General features: G+C 39.9%; 1 protein-coding gene and 1 long non-coding RNA gene across 3 annotated transcripts; both read right to left on the reverse strand.

Annotated features, from left to right (window-relative positions):
* Positions 1–3,105: 3,105 nt before the first annotated feature.
* LOC104936362 (protein NLRC3-like) lies at positions 3,106–7,859 on the reverse strand. The gene is made up of 5 exons (XM_027274374.1): positions 7,711–7,859; positions 7,352–7,471; positions 6,982–7,070; positions 4,265–6,119; positions 3,106–3,307 (listed from the first exon to the last, which is right to left on the reverse strand). The coding sequence occupies exons 1-5, from the start codon at positions 7,842–7,844 to the stop codon at positions 3,121–3,123; spliced, it is 2,385 nt and encodes a 794-aa protein (XP_027130175.1). The 5' UTR covers positions 7,845–7,859; the 3' UTR covers positions 3,106–3,120.
* A 3,316-nt stretch (positions 7,860–11,175) lies between these two features.
* LOC113744502 (uncharacterized) lies at positions 11,176–13,717 on the reverse strand. Of its 2 annotated transcripts, none has more exons than XR_003461597.1 (4): positions 13,657–13,717; positions 11,638–11,764; positions 11,480–11,538; positions 11,176–11,363 (listed from the first exon to the last, which is right to left on the reverse strand). It is a non-coding gene; the product is annotated as an uncharacterized LOC113744502 (long non-coding RNA). The 2 variants fall into 2 exon arrangements; XR_003461599.1 differs by lacking the exon at positions 13,657–13,717 and adding an exon at positions 11,853–12,428.
* Positions 13,718–16,245: the final 2,528 nt, after the last annotated feature.

Genomic DNA, 16,245 nt, shown 5'->3' on the forward strand with positions numbered 1-16,245 from the left:
TTCTTTGAACCGGCTCGTTCGCAACTGACACATCACTAGTTCTTACCGGACAAACTGTGGAGGTGTGCAACCAAATAACAAGCATCCAGATAATTCAATCATTATCTGGTCATTATCAAGTTTGGTGATCGGAAGCCAACACCTCTTTTATACACTGAATGATAATGAAAGTTAACAAAATGAATACACAGAAAGTTAAATTCCATTTAAAATAAGTGAGAAGCAAAGTGCAGAAAGGAGTTTCAGGCCTGTATCAGGAAAGTGAAGCGATCATTTTGAAGTATTTCACTAAAATATTTAGTGAGCTGGCTTCCCTGATATCTCTAGGCAGTGTGCTCCTTACTTTTAGGTTGGAATTGACAAAGGTTGCATCCCTGATTCCTTTAGCTGTTGCTGTAGATGAACCAGCAGCAGATGATCACAGTGTTCTTCAAGACAAATAGTTAACAAGGGAGTTAGCAATGTAGCTTGCTGCTGGCTCACTGAGGGTTTTGAATATAAGGAAGAGGACCTTAAAATCAGTTCTAGATGTTACAGGAAGCCAGTGCACAGGTGAACCGCTTTAACACAGAGACAGTCAGAAATACCAGCCAACTTTTTAAGACGACTGATGAAGATAACAAGGCCAATTAAACACTGTGCTTTGGTCTAGATTTGTGTTTTTTTCTGCAATAATAGAAACTGTCACGATGTGAGCAAACAGAACAAACTTCCAAAATGAATTTGAAATATAACATGGAAATTTACTGCAATTCTCAATTTTACAACAAAAAGCAAAGCAAAAAAAAATCAGTTGAAATAAGTGACAGAGCAGCAGCAGAGCAGTTCAGAGGAACACCCAGGGATGATGGTGGACTTGACATTGAGCTGATCTCAGAGCAGTTCAGACTGCAGCACTGACAGTCATCTCCACTTGTTGTGATTCCTCCGTCAGTCTCTGCTGGATGAAGCTCTCCTCTCCACTCCACCTCCCAGTAACATGGCCCAGTCAGAGCTGATGCTGCTGCTTCAACCTCTCCACCTGATGAGAGAAGCAGACAGAGAACAGAAGTCATGAATCAGTGTTCACAGAGACTCCCTTCATCAGCTGTCAGTCAGTGATGCAGCACATCCAGTATAAAGACCAGCAGGACTTCAGTCCTGTTCAGACACAAGTGGAGCGGCTGTGTAGCGTAGCCAGCTTCCTGTCAGCTCTCATGTTAACGTGTTGGAGTGAAGCTCACAGACCTGCAGAGACTTTGAGCATCAAGTCTGTTGACTATGCACATTTCACTAAAGCACACGGTGGAAATAAAGTACTGACCGTCCCTGAACGCATCATCACTGCAGAAACAGAGAGACATTCACTGCTCACTTTAATGATGGATTTACTGCTGTTAGAGTTCAGTCACATTTGGACTTCAGCAGAGGTTCTGCTCTGTGCAAAGACCACATGGTCACTAAATGTAATGAAGGTTCTTTGCAGGCTTCAGTCAGACTGATCTGAGAGCTGTGACAAAGATGAACTGATCAGTTCTTTAGTGTTGGAATGAGAGAATAAACACTTTGAGATCAGATCTGATGGTCTGACAGTTTGATGAATGAGGACCACTGTCTCTGTACATCTTGTGATGCTGTCAGCTGTAATCAGGATCTATGCTTTGATACTAACTGTGTTTAGTACAATACTGCTGAGACCAGCGTTTACTGACTTCAACCCTCTACTGACCTCAGAGTCTGCAGACTGCAGTGTGGACTCTCCACAAGATCACACAGCAGCTTCACATCTGAATCCTGCAGGTTGTTTCCTCTTAGGTCCAGCTCTGTCAGATGGGAGGGGTTGGACTTCAGAGCTGAGGCCAGAGAAGCACAGCTGAACTCTGACAAACTGCACCACCTCAACCTGAATGAAGAATAAATGATGTAACTTTAGAAGACAATGTTTGAAATCACTCAATGTTTTTATTTTGTATTATGATTTTTTTCAACAAGAACATGATGAGGAATATGATTTAAAACTTTAAAAGGTTCAGAGTTAATTCAGAGTTTTCTTGTTATATTCAGGTTTAAATGTGCAGCTCAACATTGCTCTGCCACAGTCAATGGACTAAACCACAGAAGAAGAAAATAGACTTTAGCATTCAGATACTCAGTGTGGATCAGTATAATATCAGCCTGATGTCTGCAGTTTAGTGTCAACACAACTTTCACATCATGTTAGTAATATTATGATAATAATAATAAACAAAAATAATCTCAGCACAGGAGTTATAAATGATGTCTGACCTCAGAGTCTTCAGTCTGCAGTGTAGACTCTTCAGAAAATCACACAGCAGCTTCACTCCTGAATCCTGCAGCTTGTTTACACTCAGGTCCAGCTCTGTCAGATGGGAGGGGTTGGACTTCAGAGCTGAGGCCAGAGAAGCACAGCTGATCTTTGACAAACTGCAGTGCCACAATCTGAATAAAGAATACATGATGTCAACACTGATTAATACAATACTTCTGATGTCACTCAAGTGTGGAATAATTTGAATATATCATATCAGAAATGTTTCACTGTAACTGTTTAATATTTATATCAGGACCTTTTTACTGTATTCGGTCTCTCAGTAGGTACATGTCATCAAAGCAGAGGCCTGCATTGTTTCATCAAGTTTCATCAGTCTCAGTCAGATAAATGACTCTGGTAACCACGTTACAACAGATTTTTCTTTTTCAGCTTATTTATGAAAATACTTGAGACAGACCTTGAATCTTACTTTGTAGTGATATTTTGTCCTGTGTCAAGCTGCTGTTTATCACTTTTAGCTCTGGTTTAATGCACACCACACCAAAGCATGTGAGGGTTGGCTGTAGCCATATCAGCTTCTGACATCATGAAGATCATCACAGTTCCTCACTTCACCTTGATTGAACTAACCTGTCTGTTTCTTCCTCTGTTTACACAGAAGCTCAAACTCTCTGCAGCCTGTTTTAACTGTGCCCTTCTTATCCCTCACACATTCTCCAGCTTCACAAGTACTGACATCATCTCCACTGACTGATGGACCACTGAAAAACAGTCCTATCAAACATTTTATTACATTTTTCAATTTCATCAGATTTTCGCTTAGGCAAATCTTGAAAAATGAAATAGAATCAGTGAACTGACCTCAGAGTCTCCAGTTTACAGTTTGGACTCTCCAGTCCAGCAGACAGTGTCTTCACTCCTGAATCCTGCAGCTTGTTTCCTCTCAGGTCCAGCTCTCTCAGGTGGGAGGGGTTGGACTTCAGAGCTGAGGCCACGACTTCACAGTGAGTCTCTGAGAGTCCACAGTCAGAAAGTCTGTCATGACACATATTACAAAACATGTTATGATGAAATCAGACCTCAGCACAACATACTCAGAGGTTTTGAAACAACAATCTTTGTTTGGTATGATCAGCACATTATGGTGGCTAATGTTCATTAATGTAAGCAAACTTTAGATGGAAATGGTTAATTATAGTGTAATTGTTGCATTTGTGTATAATTCAGTATCCATTGCAAAGATCAATAAGAATCATTCTTTATTAGAATTCATTTAAGTTGCAGTTGTTTTGCATTATTTCATTTAGGATGAGTAAAAGTTCTTTTATTTTTAAATACTGTCACACTGACTCACCCTTACTCTGAAAACATAATACGCAATGTATGATCACATTTTTGTTTCAAGTTTGGTATTCATGAGGTATTTTTGTTTGGAATTTCACCTTCCAGAATTAGGTGCAAATTGACCGTAGGTGTGAATATGACTGTAATTGTTTGTCTCTATGTGACAGCCCTGTGCTGACACAGACCCTGATAAGGATTTGTGGTTATGAAAATGGATGGAAGAATTGCATGAAAGCAGAAAACTTCAGGAACCTCCTCTGGAAAATAAAACTGATTTCATTTTAAACTCTTGAGCATTGTAAAACACCTCGTTCACACCCTTTAAAGTCTTTTGTGTATTTTTCCTCATCACACAAAGGAAGATGAATAGAAGAAAAAAATTAAAATGTAACAGTTATTAGACATAAACAAAATAACTGTGGTGATTAACTTGGAAGCTGAAAAATCTACATTTGTACACTCACAGCATTTGAAACAACTCAAGAACATCTGTGCCAAAAAACATCTGTCATACAATGTTATGCATGACAGATGTAATGCAACAAACAAGTGGAACACTATTTTAAAAAGAATTTTGTAGTGTGAATCTCTGAAGATCTAAACTACTGATCTACACTGATTTATGATGTGAATCACATCTGGACTTACGCAGCCTTTCTGCAGTTCCTCACAGCTGGAATCAGTCTCAGTCGTCCCTGGTTTGATGTGTTGAACTCCTTCAGGTCAAACTCATCCAGAACCTCCTCTGACATCTGCAGCATGTAGGCCAGAGTTGAGCAGTGAAACTCAGAGAGTTTCTTCTGTGATTTGTTCTTTGACTTCAGGAACTCTTGGATCTCCTGATGGACTGAGTCATCGTTCATCTCCATCAGACAGTGGAAGATGTTGATGCTTCTGTCAGGAGAGATATCATCACTGTTCATCTCCTTCAGGTTGTTGATGGCCCTCTGTATGATTTCTGGACTGTTGTCTGTCTGACCCAGCAGGCCTCCTAAGAGTCTCTGGTTGGACTCCAGAGAGAGGCCATGAAGGAAGCGAACAAACAGGTCCAGGTGACCATTTTTACTTTGAAGGGATTTCTCCATGACTTTCCTCAGGAACACATCCAGAGATGGGTGATGGCTATCAGTGTTTCCAAAAAAAATTGAGACCTTCTCTTGGAAAGACTTTGGTTTTGAGTCCCCGTCGTCCTTTCCCAGGAAGTCCTTCAGTACCTTTGTGTTCCTGTTGGTGTAACAGTGGAACATGTAGACGGCAGCCAGAAACTCCTGAACGCTCAGATGAACAAAGCTGTAGACTGTTTTCTGGAAGATCACACTCTCTGTTTTGAAGATCTGTGTACAAACTCCTGAGTACACCGAGGCCTCTGTGACATCCAGACCACACTGCTCCAGGTCTTCTTGGTAGAACATGATGTTTCCTTTCTCCAGCTGTTGAAACGCCAGCCTCCCCAGCTTCAGAAGAATTTCTCTGTCAGCATTTGTAAGCTCCTGTGGACTCTTCTCATGTCCTTTATCGTACTTCTTCTTCTTCCTCTTTGTCTGAACCAGCAGGAAGTGTGAGTACAGGTCAGTCAGGGTCTTGGGCAGCTCTTCTCTCTGGTCTGTGGTCAACATGTGGTCCAGTACTGTAGAAGTGATCCAGCAGAAGACTGGGATCAGACACATGATGTGGAGGCTCCTGGAGGTCTTGATGTGTGAGATGATTCTGCTGGACAGATCTTCATCACTGACTCTCCTCCTGAAGTACTCCTCCTTCTGAGCGTCAGTGAAGCCTCGTACTTCTGTTACCCTGTCAACACATGAAGGAGGGATCTGATTGGCTGCTGCAGGTCTGGAAGTTATCCAGATGAGAGCCGAGGGAAGTAGATTCCCCTTGATGAGGCTTGTCAACAGCATGCTGACTGATGACTCCTGTGTGACATCAGACACGAGCTCTTTGTTGTTGAAATCCAGTGAAAGTCTGCTTTCATCCAGGCCGTCAAAGATGAACAGAAGTTTACAGACAGCGAGCTTCTCTGCTGTGACCTTCTGTAATGTTGGATGGAAAACATGGAGCAGCTTGAGAAGACTGTACTGATCATCTTTGATCAGGTTCAGCTCCCTGAACGAGAGCAGAACCACCAGACTGACATCTTGGTTCTCCGAGCCCTCTGCCCAGTCCAGAGTGAACTTCAGCACTGAAAAGGTTTTTCCAATGCCAGCGACGCCGTTGGTCAGAACGACTCTGATGTGTCTCTGGTCAGGTAAGGCTTTAAAGATGTCGTGGCATTTGATCGGAGTGTCATGGAGGGTCTCCTTCTTCTTGGAAGCTGTCTCAAGCTGCCTCACCTCATGTTGGGTGTTAACCTCTTCACTCTGTCCCTCTGTGATGTAGAGCTCAGTGTAGATCCTGTTGAGGAGGGTTCCACTTCCTGTTTCATCACTTCCTTCAGTCACATGTTCACATCTCATTTTCTGAATGAACTTATATTTATCTAAAACCTCCTGCAGACCAGCACTCACTAAAGAAGAGAAAAAGTGTGAGACAAAACAATTGTTAATATGCTGATTCATTTCAGAAACAATAAAAAAATATATCAATATAAGAATATTTATGGAAGTAAAAGTTTTGAAGTCCAGTTTTGGTTGAACTGTTCCTTCCTCCCTGTAATATTTAAACCGATCCACTGATAAAATCATACAAAATCTGTTCATGTCTTGATATTTAGATCTGTTTCTTTTTAATAGCACGACTAATAAAGTTCTGTCAGTCTTCGTGACATAAAAGCCTCCTGCTGATTTGCAGGTGGAAAACTTTTATTTGAAGCATCAGCTTTGTCAGGCTCTTGTCATCTCGTGTCTGGACTTCTGCAAGTCCTGGCTGGTCTGCCTGCATGTGCCATCTGACCTCTGCACTTCATCCAGAATGCAGCAGCCCGGCTGGTCACACTACACCACTCCTCTGCTCCCTGCACTGGCTACTAGTGATTACTCAAATTTGATTCAAGTCACTGGTATGTGTCTACTGTGCTGTGAATGGCTCAAGCTCATCCTACACCCAGAACATGGTCAAACCAAACACCACAGCCCGTCCATGACGCTCTGCTACTTCCAATCAGCTTGTTACTCCCTCATGACGAGGGGACCAGCTACTATTCAACAAAATCACAACTGTTCACTGTCCGGAATCTACAATGGTGAAACGAGCTGACCACTCACATCAGGACAGCAGAAACTGTACACATCTTCAGCCTGAACACTCAAAAACTAAATGTAGCATTTGAAGCCGTTCAGCTTATTTGATGAAGTTGATGTATTTCAGTGACTCTTGCAGTTTTTAGGATGAAATGCAGCAGATTACATTTTTAAGATCTACAGTCTTACTTTGTACAGTGCTGGTCTGACTGACTGTCTGCAGTCCAGGTCTTGTTCTGGATCTTTCCTCCACAGGAACATGACTCCTCTTCCTCTCTCTGTGAAGACATTTCTTTATCAATAAAATGATTTGTTGATTGACAAATATCAAGATTTGTCCGACACTGTTGAGAAGCTCAGATGTTCACAGAGGACAGTAAATATGTTGTTATTTTAAATTCAGTTTTCAGCCTGTAATGAAAATGATTTGATTTCAACTCTCCTGCTTTCATAAACTGTAATTAACAGCTATATATATATATAAATCTTTGAGCATTTTATCTTCATCATTAATGCATCATCTTCATCGGGTCAGTTTACAGTAAAAACAGTCTCTTACTTTGTGTCTGAGGGTCCAGGTTCATCACTGAAGGTTATAACATAACCTTTGGAGTGGTCACTCTTCATAGACAGACAGCTGGATACTGGAGACTCTGCTCTCTGTCTGTTGGTCTGAACTCTGCAAACACCAACATGTTTTTATTCATATCACATGAATCCATGATAAATTCTCTGATAAAAGCAATTTAGGAAGCTCTGAATACACAAACATGATTCCTCTATGTCATAATATGTTTGTTAAATCTTAGTTAAAAAATACACTTTGGTGGAAAACGTAATATAGGGGCCCAGAAAGAGACAAAATGGCATCAAAAGTAAAAATGATTCAAATTAATGAGTTAGTAGCAGATCTCTTACTTTGTGCCTGAGGGTCCAGGTTCATTACTGAAGGTCAGAGGAGGAATACCTTTGGACTCATCACTCTTCATAGACAGACAGCTGGATACTGGAGACTCTGCTCTGTCCTCCTCTTCCTCCTCAGAGTCAATCATCTTCTGTCTTCAGTCAGTCTGAGAGGTGAAACAGTAACACTGACTGTGTAAATGTAAATGTTCTTTATTTATACAGCCCTTTACAACAGTCCTTTTGGTGTACCAAAGTGCTTTACAGCAGGTAATAAATAACGAGAACAATATGTAAAAACAAACAAATTAAAAACAATAAAGGAACAGTAAAAACAATAAAATACAACAAAATCTACATAGATAAAAGTGTCATCATACTACTAGGTATTAAAAGCCATCCTAAATAGGTGGGTTTTTAGCCTGGATTTAAAGAGGCCCAGGTCGGAAACAAGACGCATCTCGACAGGGAGCTGCTTCCAGAGCCTGGGGGCGGCAACGGAAAATGCTCCGTCACCCCAGTGTTTATATTTTGACCTGGGCACTTCCAGCAAAAGTTGATCTTTAGACCTCAGAACTCTACCAGGATTGCGGACAGTTAAAAGCTCAGATAAATACGATGGGGCGAGGCCGTTAAGAGCTTTAAAAACAAATATTAAGCTTAAAATCAATTCTATAAAGGACAGGAAGCCAATATAGGGAGTTAAGAACAGGAGTGATATGCACATGTCTGTTGGTGTCAGTTAAAAGACGGGCAGCAGCGTTTTGCACAAGTTGAAGGTGACTGAGAGAAGACTGGGAGACGCCGACATAAAATGCATTGCAGTAGTCTAACCTTGAGCTTATTAAGGCATGGATGGCTTTCTCAAGGTCATGACGGCTTAAAAACATTTTAACTTTGACCAGGAGGTGCAACTGGAAGAAACTCGTCCTGACAACATTATTGATTTGTTTGTCAAACCTGAGATGACTGTCAAAGGTCACTCCCAGGTTTCTGACGGTTGAACTCAGCTTAGTAGACAGGGTGCCAAAGCCAGCCGTCACAGTATCCCCAAACACAATACATTCAGTTTTGTCGTTGTTTAAATGAAGAAAATTTTGGGCCAGCCACTGCTTAATGTCAGTAATACAATCAAACAAAGAACATTATCCATTACTATTTGGCTTAACTGGCAGATAGATTTGTAAATCGTCTGCATAACAGTCAAAAGAGCCTGTGCTTGGCTATAACTGACCCAAGTGGTAACATGTACAATGAGAAGAGCATAGGGCCAAGAATAGATCCTTGTGGAACTCCACAGGAGAGAGGGGCAATGGAAGAGGACAGGTCACCAACCATAACAGAAGAGGTTCTACAGGTTCTACTGAAGTATGACGTAAACCACTTCAATGCAGTGCCGTGGATGCCAGCATGAGTATTTGTTCCTCCGTGAACAGAAGAATCAAGAAAAACAGGTTTGTTCGAGACTCGAAAAAAAGACTGAGAGAACAGAAACACACACACGCATATATTTTATGTATTGTGTACAGGATAAAACAGTCAGACGTTCACCTGGTCAGGTTTCTTTAAATCTCTGCTTGTTTTCTTGGTTTCAGCAGGTTTAATGTGAATTATTCAGCCAATCACAACTTTATGTTGACAAAAGAATCAAACTGTTGAGTTCATTCAAACATTTCTTTCCTCTACAGTCCACAGAGAGAAAGCTGATTCAGAGACAGTAAAAGAATAAAAATGTTGGATTAATACTCACCCTGCCTCAGCTTTCACTTTTCCTCCGTCTGCTCTGTCCACTTAAAATCGAGTGTTTCCTCCCTGTTCACATCAACCTTGATCACATGGTCAGTATTGCTCCTCCTTTATCCATTTACAGGAAACCAGGTGAGCTTCTGTGTGTGTGTGTTTCTGTGTTCTCTTTAACACAATGTGTTTATGAGTGTCTCTCATGGTGTCAACAGACTGAATTAAAATGAGTTTTGACGTTTAAATTTTTTGACGTTTTGTTTCAGTTAGAACTAAAGTGTTTTAAACTAAACTGACGAAATCAGGAGCTTCACATTTTTAATCACTTTATATTTTTGGGGATGAAACTATTGATTCTTTGTGACTCAATAATCTGAACTGAAGGTCCATTTAACAATTTTTTTTACATTATATTTGTTCATGTTAATTTCTGTTTTGTGTCAGAGTTTTGAGTTAGACTAATGTCTGCAGGAAACCAGCCTGTTTTCAAGGTCAGCATGTAGATTACAGTGCATGTTTACATACAAGTAAAAGATTTATCAATGTATGAGCTCGATAATTCACATTTTTCAAACAATATACAAAACTTTTCTCTGTTCCCAATACCTTATTTTGCCAACAATTACAATTACAAATCAAATAACTCTTTCCAGAATATTAAATTATGGACTTGTGAGATAAAAAGTGCTACAACACTTGAACGCACCACAGCAAAACAAGAAGAACCACTGTCCCCGTGTGATGCATGAAATACTGTACCTGCATACAAATAGACCATTTATTATTATTACAGCACAAATGCACATACTTACAAAGGCATACTTAGAAATACTATACAGCTGGTTCAATACCAAGTATACCTATGATGTCATATAACAGCCACTAGAAGTCCAACTGAAAAGTTCAAACCGTTGTCATTGTTTTCTATCTGCTCTGGAAGTCCAAATTTAAAACCACACAACAAATATTATTCCAGTTCAATTGCAGTTCACTTTAAAGATGGATACACAGTGTTCCCTCAAACTTTAATGTTCTGTTCCCAAAAGTTTCAGCAACTTTATAAGAAATATATTCAAGTTTATCACCAAATGGTGGCACCACAGAGAGGGCACTTTGTGAAAGCTTCATCGTGGGCTGTGGTGTCGATGTGAAGGAAGCTGATACTGAGAGATCATCTAAATGTAATCACACTTGGTTTATACTTCTCTGTGCTTCATGTTCAGAGTCGGAAAAACTATGGCCTGCTTTCCCCCAGAAGAGGAACTTATCTTTAAAAAAATATAAAGACAGAAGAGAGATAAAAGACCTTAATAGTAAATATGAAGAACATTTCTATTTTACACCTATGAGCTAGAAGTTTTGTTGAGTCACACCAGAGCACATCGTGCTGAGAGAGTTGAGAAACTGCAGAAGTGTGTTTGTGGTAGTAGTGTTTGTACCGAAGGCATTTTGGATCAACAGGAAGAAGAAGAGGAGGTTTTCAGACCCAGTGTGCAGGCGAATGCTGACAGGGAGCACAGCAGGTGTCGTGCCAGAACAGGAGCTGGGCAACCAGGCTCAGCAGCCTCTATGGACTCTTCTCTCTCTCTCTCTTCTTCTGTATTCCAGTTTACTTCTTCATGAAGATAGCAGTTCATTTCAAAGGTTAGGTTTGATATAAGAGAATGACCAACTTGACATGACAGAAATGAAAAACACACTTTCCGATTTGAAGTACAAAATATATTTATTGCTTGATATTACACTTTAAGCATGCAGTATATATATGTTAGGGCTCAGTAGCAAGTATGTGCACTCAGAGGGATTATTTCAGCAGAATATATGTGTGTACATGTTACGTGTGAGTGTATGTCGGGGGTTTTCAAACAGCAGCAGCAGTTTGCTCAGAGAGGCAGCGATGTTTCACACCTTCGTCATGTTGGCAGTGACTAGAGAGCAAAGAAAGACAGACAGACAAAAAAAACATTAGTTTTTCTGTGTTTATACTGTGTGTGTGTGTGCATGTGTGTGTGTGTGTGTGTGTGTGTGTGTTGGTGAAACTTACGTTCCTTCACCCATTCCAAATTGGGATCAACGCAGGCATCTCCGCGTCGGGTGGTAAAACTGAAAGAAAACAAACAAAAGAAAAAGATATATGTGTATGTATGAATGAGGGATTGTATGTGTGTATGTTTGTCTGCTGTACAACACATATAAACTTACATTATAGCATCAACACAGGAATACTCGTGAGGTGATTTATGATATGTGTCCCCAGTCACATCATTGCTGATAATACCAGTGCTGAGATTAACGCAGCACGGTCCAACCCTCTTGGTGGGGAAGCGTCCTAAAAACGACAGAGAGGAAATGACGTGAGAGACTGACAGAACATATATATTAACAAAAAAAAACAAAAACAGAAAGCAGTCACACACCACCAACTTTTTCACTAATTTTGGTGAAACTGCTCCAGCTGAGTTTCCTCCTCCTCCTCCACCTGTCCACTAGGTGTCCCTGTTGCTCTCCTTGTGGTGGTTTTGCAGGCCAGTCATCAGCTAAATGACCTGCACCCAGGCCACAAACATGCTGCCACAAACAGCATGTGTTTCTTTGTTGCGTACTTTTTGTGCAATTAGTCACACACACCCATACATGCTTTACACGCTACACGTTTTCCTGATGTATGTCTGTGTGAATAAATCTGGAAGTGATCTCTGTCATAGAGGGAGGTGGTCATGTCGAGTGAGGATCAGCTGAGTCCTGATGATCCAGAGAGGTTGAAGCAGCAGCATCAGCTCTGACTGGGCCATGTTACTGGGAGGTGGAGTGGAGAGGAGAGCTTCATCCAGCAGAGACTGACGGAGGAATCACAACAAGTGGAGATGACTGTCAGTGCTGCAGTCTGAACTGCTCTGAGATCAGCTCAATGTCAAGTCCACCATCACCCCTGTGTGTTCCTCTGGACTGCTCTGCTGCTGCTCTGTCACTTATTTCAACTGATTTTTCTGCTTTCCTTTCTGTTGCAGCGCCACCCTGTGGAATAATTTAATATAATTTTGGAAGTTGATGTGAAAAAGCAGCATCCAGCCTGCATACATAAAGTTACCTCTCTGAAGTTAGAATGTTAGAAGTATTTATCTCTGAATTTTCTATTTGATCTTTTATTCATGAGCATTTTTCTCATCTACCTTGTATAATGTGCAACATTATAAATCTGTTAGTGTGATACACCCTAATGAAAGAGCACATAGTCACTTTTTGTTTGTTCCCGGTCCAAATCTGATGTTTACATGAGTGTATCATTTTACACAGTACTTTATTACTGCCTGTAGTAACCAGCTCAAGGTTAAATATAATTTCAACATTTTATTGTGAAGGACAATCTTAACATTGACCGATGGTTAATGTTAAAGGAAGATAGGTCGACTGTTTACAACTTAAAGGGGGGTTATTCCTAAAGTTATACATGAGCTGTTATGTGTCCGGTTTGTGTTTAAAGATGCATTATAAGTTGTGCAGTTGTCCCTGTGTGTACTATGTTTCATGGTTTTGGCTCGAAAGTCATTTAAATACTATTACTACTAATAATCATCCTCAGCTAAAGAGGGTTTGTGATTTACATTATTACATGAATATAGTGGTGGATTTCTTGAGTTAAACAAATGTATAGTTATATAAGCTAACATGATAAAGCTAAGCATGATCCATTCTTTGGATGTTATTGCACTTGAAAGAAAGAGTGATGGTTATTTTCATAATGACATGCCTGTTTCTGTGAAAGTGTGTGGAGCATGCTTCCCACTGACATGATGTATTTAAGTTTAAACTAACAAATTGAAACTGAAATGTGTTTACACTAGGGGATGTTTATTGTTTTATGCCATGAAGTTGGAAATTTGTAATAAACAGACAAACTTTATGAGGAAAAGATGGTGGTTTGCTCTTTCGCTCACTGACTCCGTGATTTTGTTTTCCAGGGTTTCATTAGGAGAGAGTTGAGAGCAGTGAACGCCAACAAAATTCATTTGTTACTCCAGTTCTACACATTGAAACTCGTAGCTTTTTAAAATGGTTCAGTTTTCTATTTCATCCCAACTGATTGTGAAGTCTGCTGATAATTATGTGGATTTGTCACTATGGACGACCTCTTTCACTTCCATGTCTTCATTTCATCCATATATATATATATATATATATATACACATACAATTTAGGAATAAAGAATGATATGTCACTCACAGGCAGGTGAGAAAAACAGTTAGGATGTTGTACTTTTGTCATACATCCAAAGCAGATGTGTGACATACACAGTGTACAAACATGTTACCCGGCACCATGTAAACACAGGTGTTATCAATGATACTAATTAAGGCTCAGTTCCATTCAGGTCACACAGAGTCAGGGTGCTGCTGTGGTGCATGTTGGAAAGTCTCTGCTGCACTAAATGGAACGGAAGGTTAATTAGTATCATTGGAAACACCTGTGTAGACCATACTATTTCATGTCAAAATGTCTGCTGTGATAAATTTACCATTAGCCTACATTCGGACATTAGCCAACAAAAGCTAAAGTTACGGGTTGTACCAGCCCAAGTAAAGCTGTCTGAATTCAGAGTTCATTTTCTATTAAATGTATTTATTTATTTATTTTTTGTTTCTTCTTTCAGAAGTTGTAGTCCATCTGTTAGCTCTTGTTAGCTCTAGCTGTTAGCAGTTAACTGTGCCCATTTTCAAGCTAAATTCAGCCCACTGAATAACACCTACTGTCTGGGTTACTCTTCATTTATATGTTCCAACAAGATAAACACACTGTTATAAACAGTAACATGTAGGACTTCTCACCAACAAATGGGTCAGTAGTATTTGGACACTATGAATCCTTTGCATATCAGTGATTTATAAGTGGGTATTTCCAAAGTGGACTGAAAAATAATGAGTATATTTTGTGTATTCCCTGTACTACACTGTCTGAACCAGAACAAAGTCAACAACAGAAATGAGAGTTTTAGTCCATTTTATTTCATGTTCAACAATCACATCACTAATTAACAAGTAATCACAATAAACACTTTTTTTTCCAAACCAAAAAATAAAATTCAAATTAATGAAAAAAAAGAAAAGAAAAGAAAACCACAAAAAAATAAAACAATGAGGAGGTTCTGCAAATGACATAGTAAGTCTACCTAACACATCCCATTGTTGTTTTTCAGCATGCTCTGCAGGTACAGTAGGTGTTTATTAGCTAGTGTTAACACTTGCATGTCTGGTATGAGTGGCGGTAGATGAAGCTCTACGATGCTCCCTAGATAGATTACTGAGGAGCATTCATTACACAAAACCAACCTGACAACTACAGTTAGTCTTAACTTTAGACGAGGATGTGTTAGGGTCTCGGTGTGTGTGTGACTCTCCTGGGCAGGTTGCTGCTTTTTGGATTGTTTTGATATGCAGCGCTCCCAAATGACAGGCCTGTACACTGACCTCTACACTCAGCGCCTGCTGGAACAAGACGTGTCCACTGTGATATACAGCGTCATGTGTTTCAGGTGCTTTAGCTTCAGTCCCTTTCAGCTTTGTTCTGTTATCATGTGAACCTGCAGAGGTCCCAAATGAGGAGTTTACCAGCCTGTCAGAACATTATTCTCATCTCTTAAGACTGGTCTCGAGGGCATGATTCAATAGTGTGCAGGCGTGTTTTGTGCACTGAATATATTGTTATAAAAGTCTTAAATTAATTAAGCTATATGTTGCCAGTTAATCATTTCTAACTCAAGCACTTTAAATAAAATCTGATTTACTGAGATTTTAAAGACTTTCAAAGTGATGTACTGGGTTCAAATCTCATTGTGCACGTTGTTGGTTTGTGAAACAGGCTGTCACAAATCAAAAGTACAATCCCTTCAACCATGAGAGCAAAACCACCACGAGGCTACAGGAACACAACGATAAATACATATACAAAAGTGTTGTGTCTTTAGTACAATATATCTCAAAAGACATTCTTTCACTTCAGTGGCCCCTTTCTAATGAAAAAGGCAGACTTTTTCAATTTGTCATACTAAGAATCAGAATAATAGTCATGATAAAAAGCTTCACCCCCTTAAAACAATTAGGTACATGGACATAAGAGCCGGTCTGAACAACTTTGAAACCCCCCACCCACCAAACCCCCCTGATGCTGTTGCTGGACTGTCTTTTGTTCTTTTTTTTTCCTTTTTTTAGTCTTTAGGGCCATGAAGAGTGCATCAGCAATAAAATATCTATATACATCCATGTGCAATCTCATAAGTAGTGGTAAGTAAAAACTCTGGGGTAAAAGCGAAGCTAAAACTCGGTTGTGGACAGGCACAAGGACAAATGGAGCTTGATGACAGCCGCGGCACAAGCAAAGAAATCCAACTATCTGATAACAGATGTTCCTTTAGCAACACTCAATCCTCAGCTGGCAGAAAAGTACTCAAACATCTGCACTGAAACCACTTTCAGAAGACATTAATTAGAAGTTATTGCCCATTTTTGTCACAAAAAAACCCAGAATCTTTCATGAAAGGCTTCATTTTCTGATATTAAATTTAAAGGGACTCCAATATAAAAACAAAACAATGACTGAATTGAAGTGTTTCATGGTTGAATAATAAAAGGAACATGAGGGCGCTCTCATCAGGTTTATTGCTCTATTCATGTCATCATGCAAAAGCTCATTCATTATTAGGTCATTCAGGATCACTTGTTCTTAGAGGGGTGTTTTAATTGTTAATAACATACCGCCACTCCATCACAGTGAGCTCTCTTGACACATTAAAGCATTAAGGTGCAATTTAGTTCCGTC

This window comes from Larimichthys crocea, chromosome XXIII (assembly GCF_000972845.2).
Source record: "Larimichthys crocea isolate SSNF chromosome XXIII, L_crocea_2.0, whole genome shotgun sequence".
Classification (NCBI taxonomy): Eukaryota; Metazoa; Chordata; class Actinopteri; family Sciaenidae; genus Larimichthys; species Larimichthys crocea.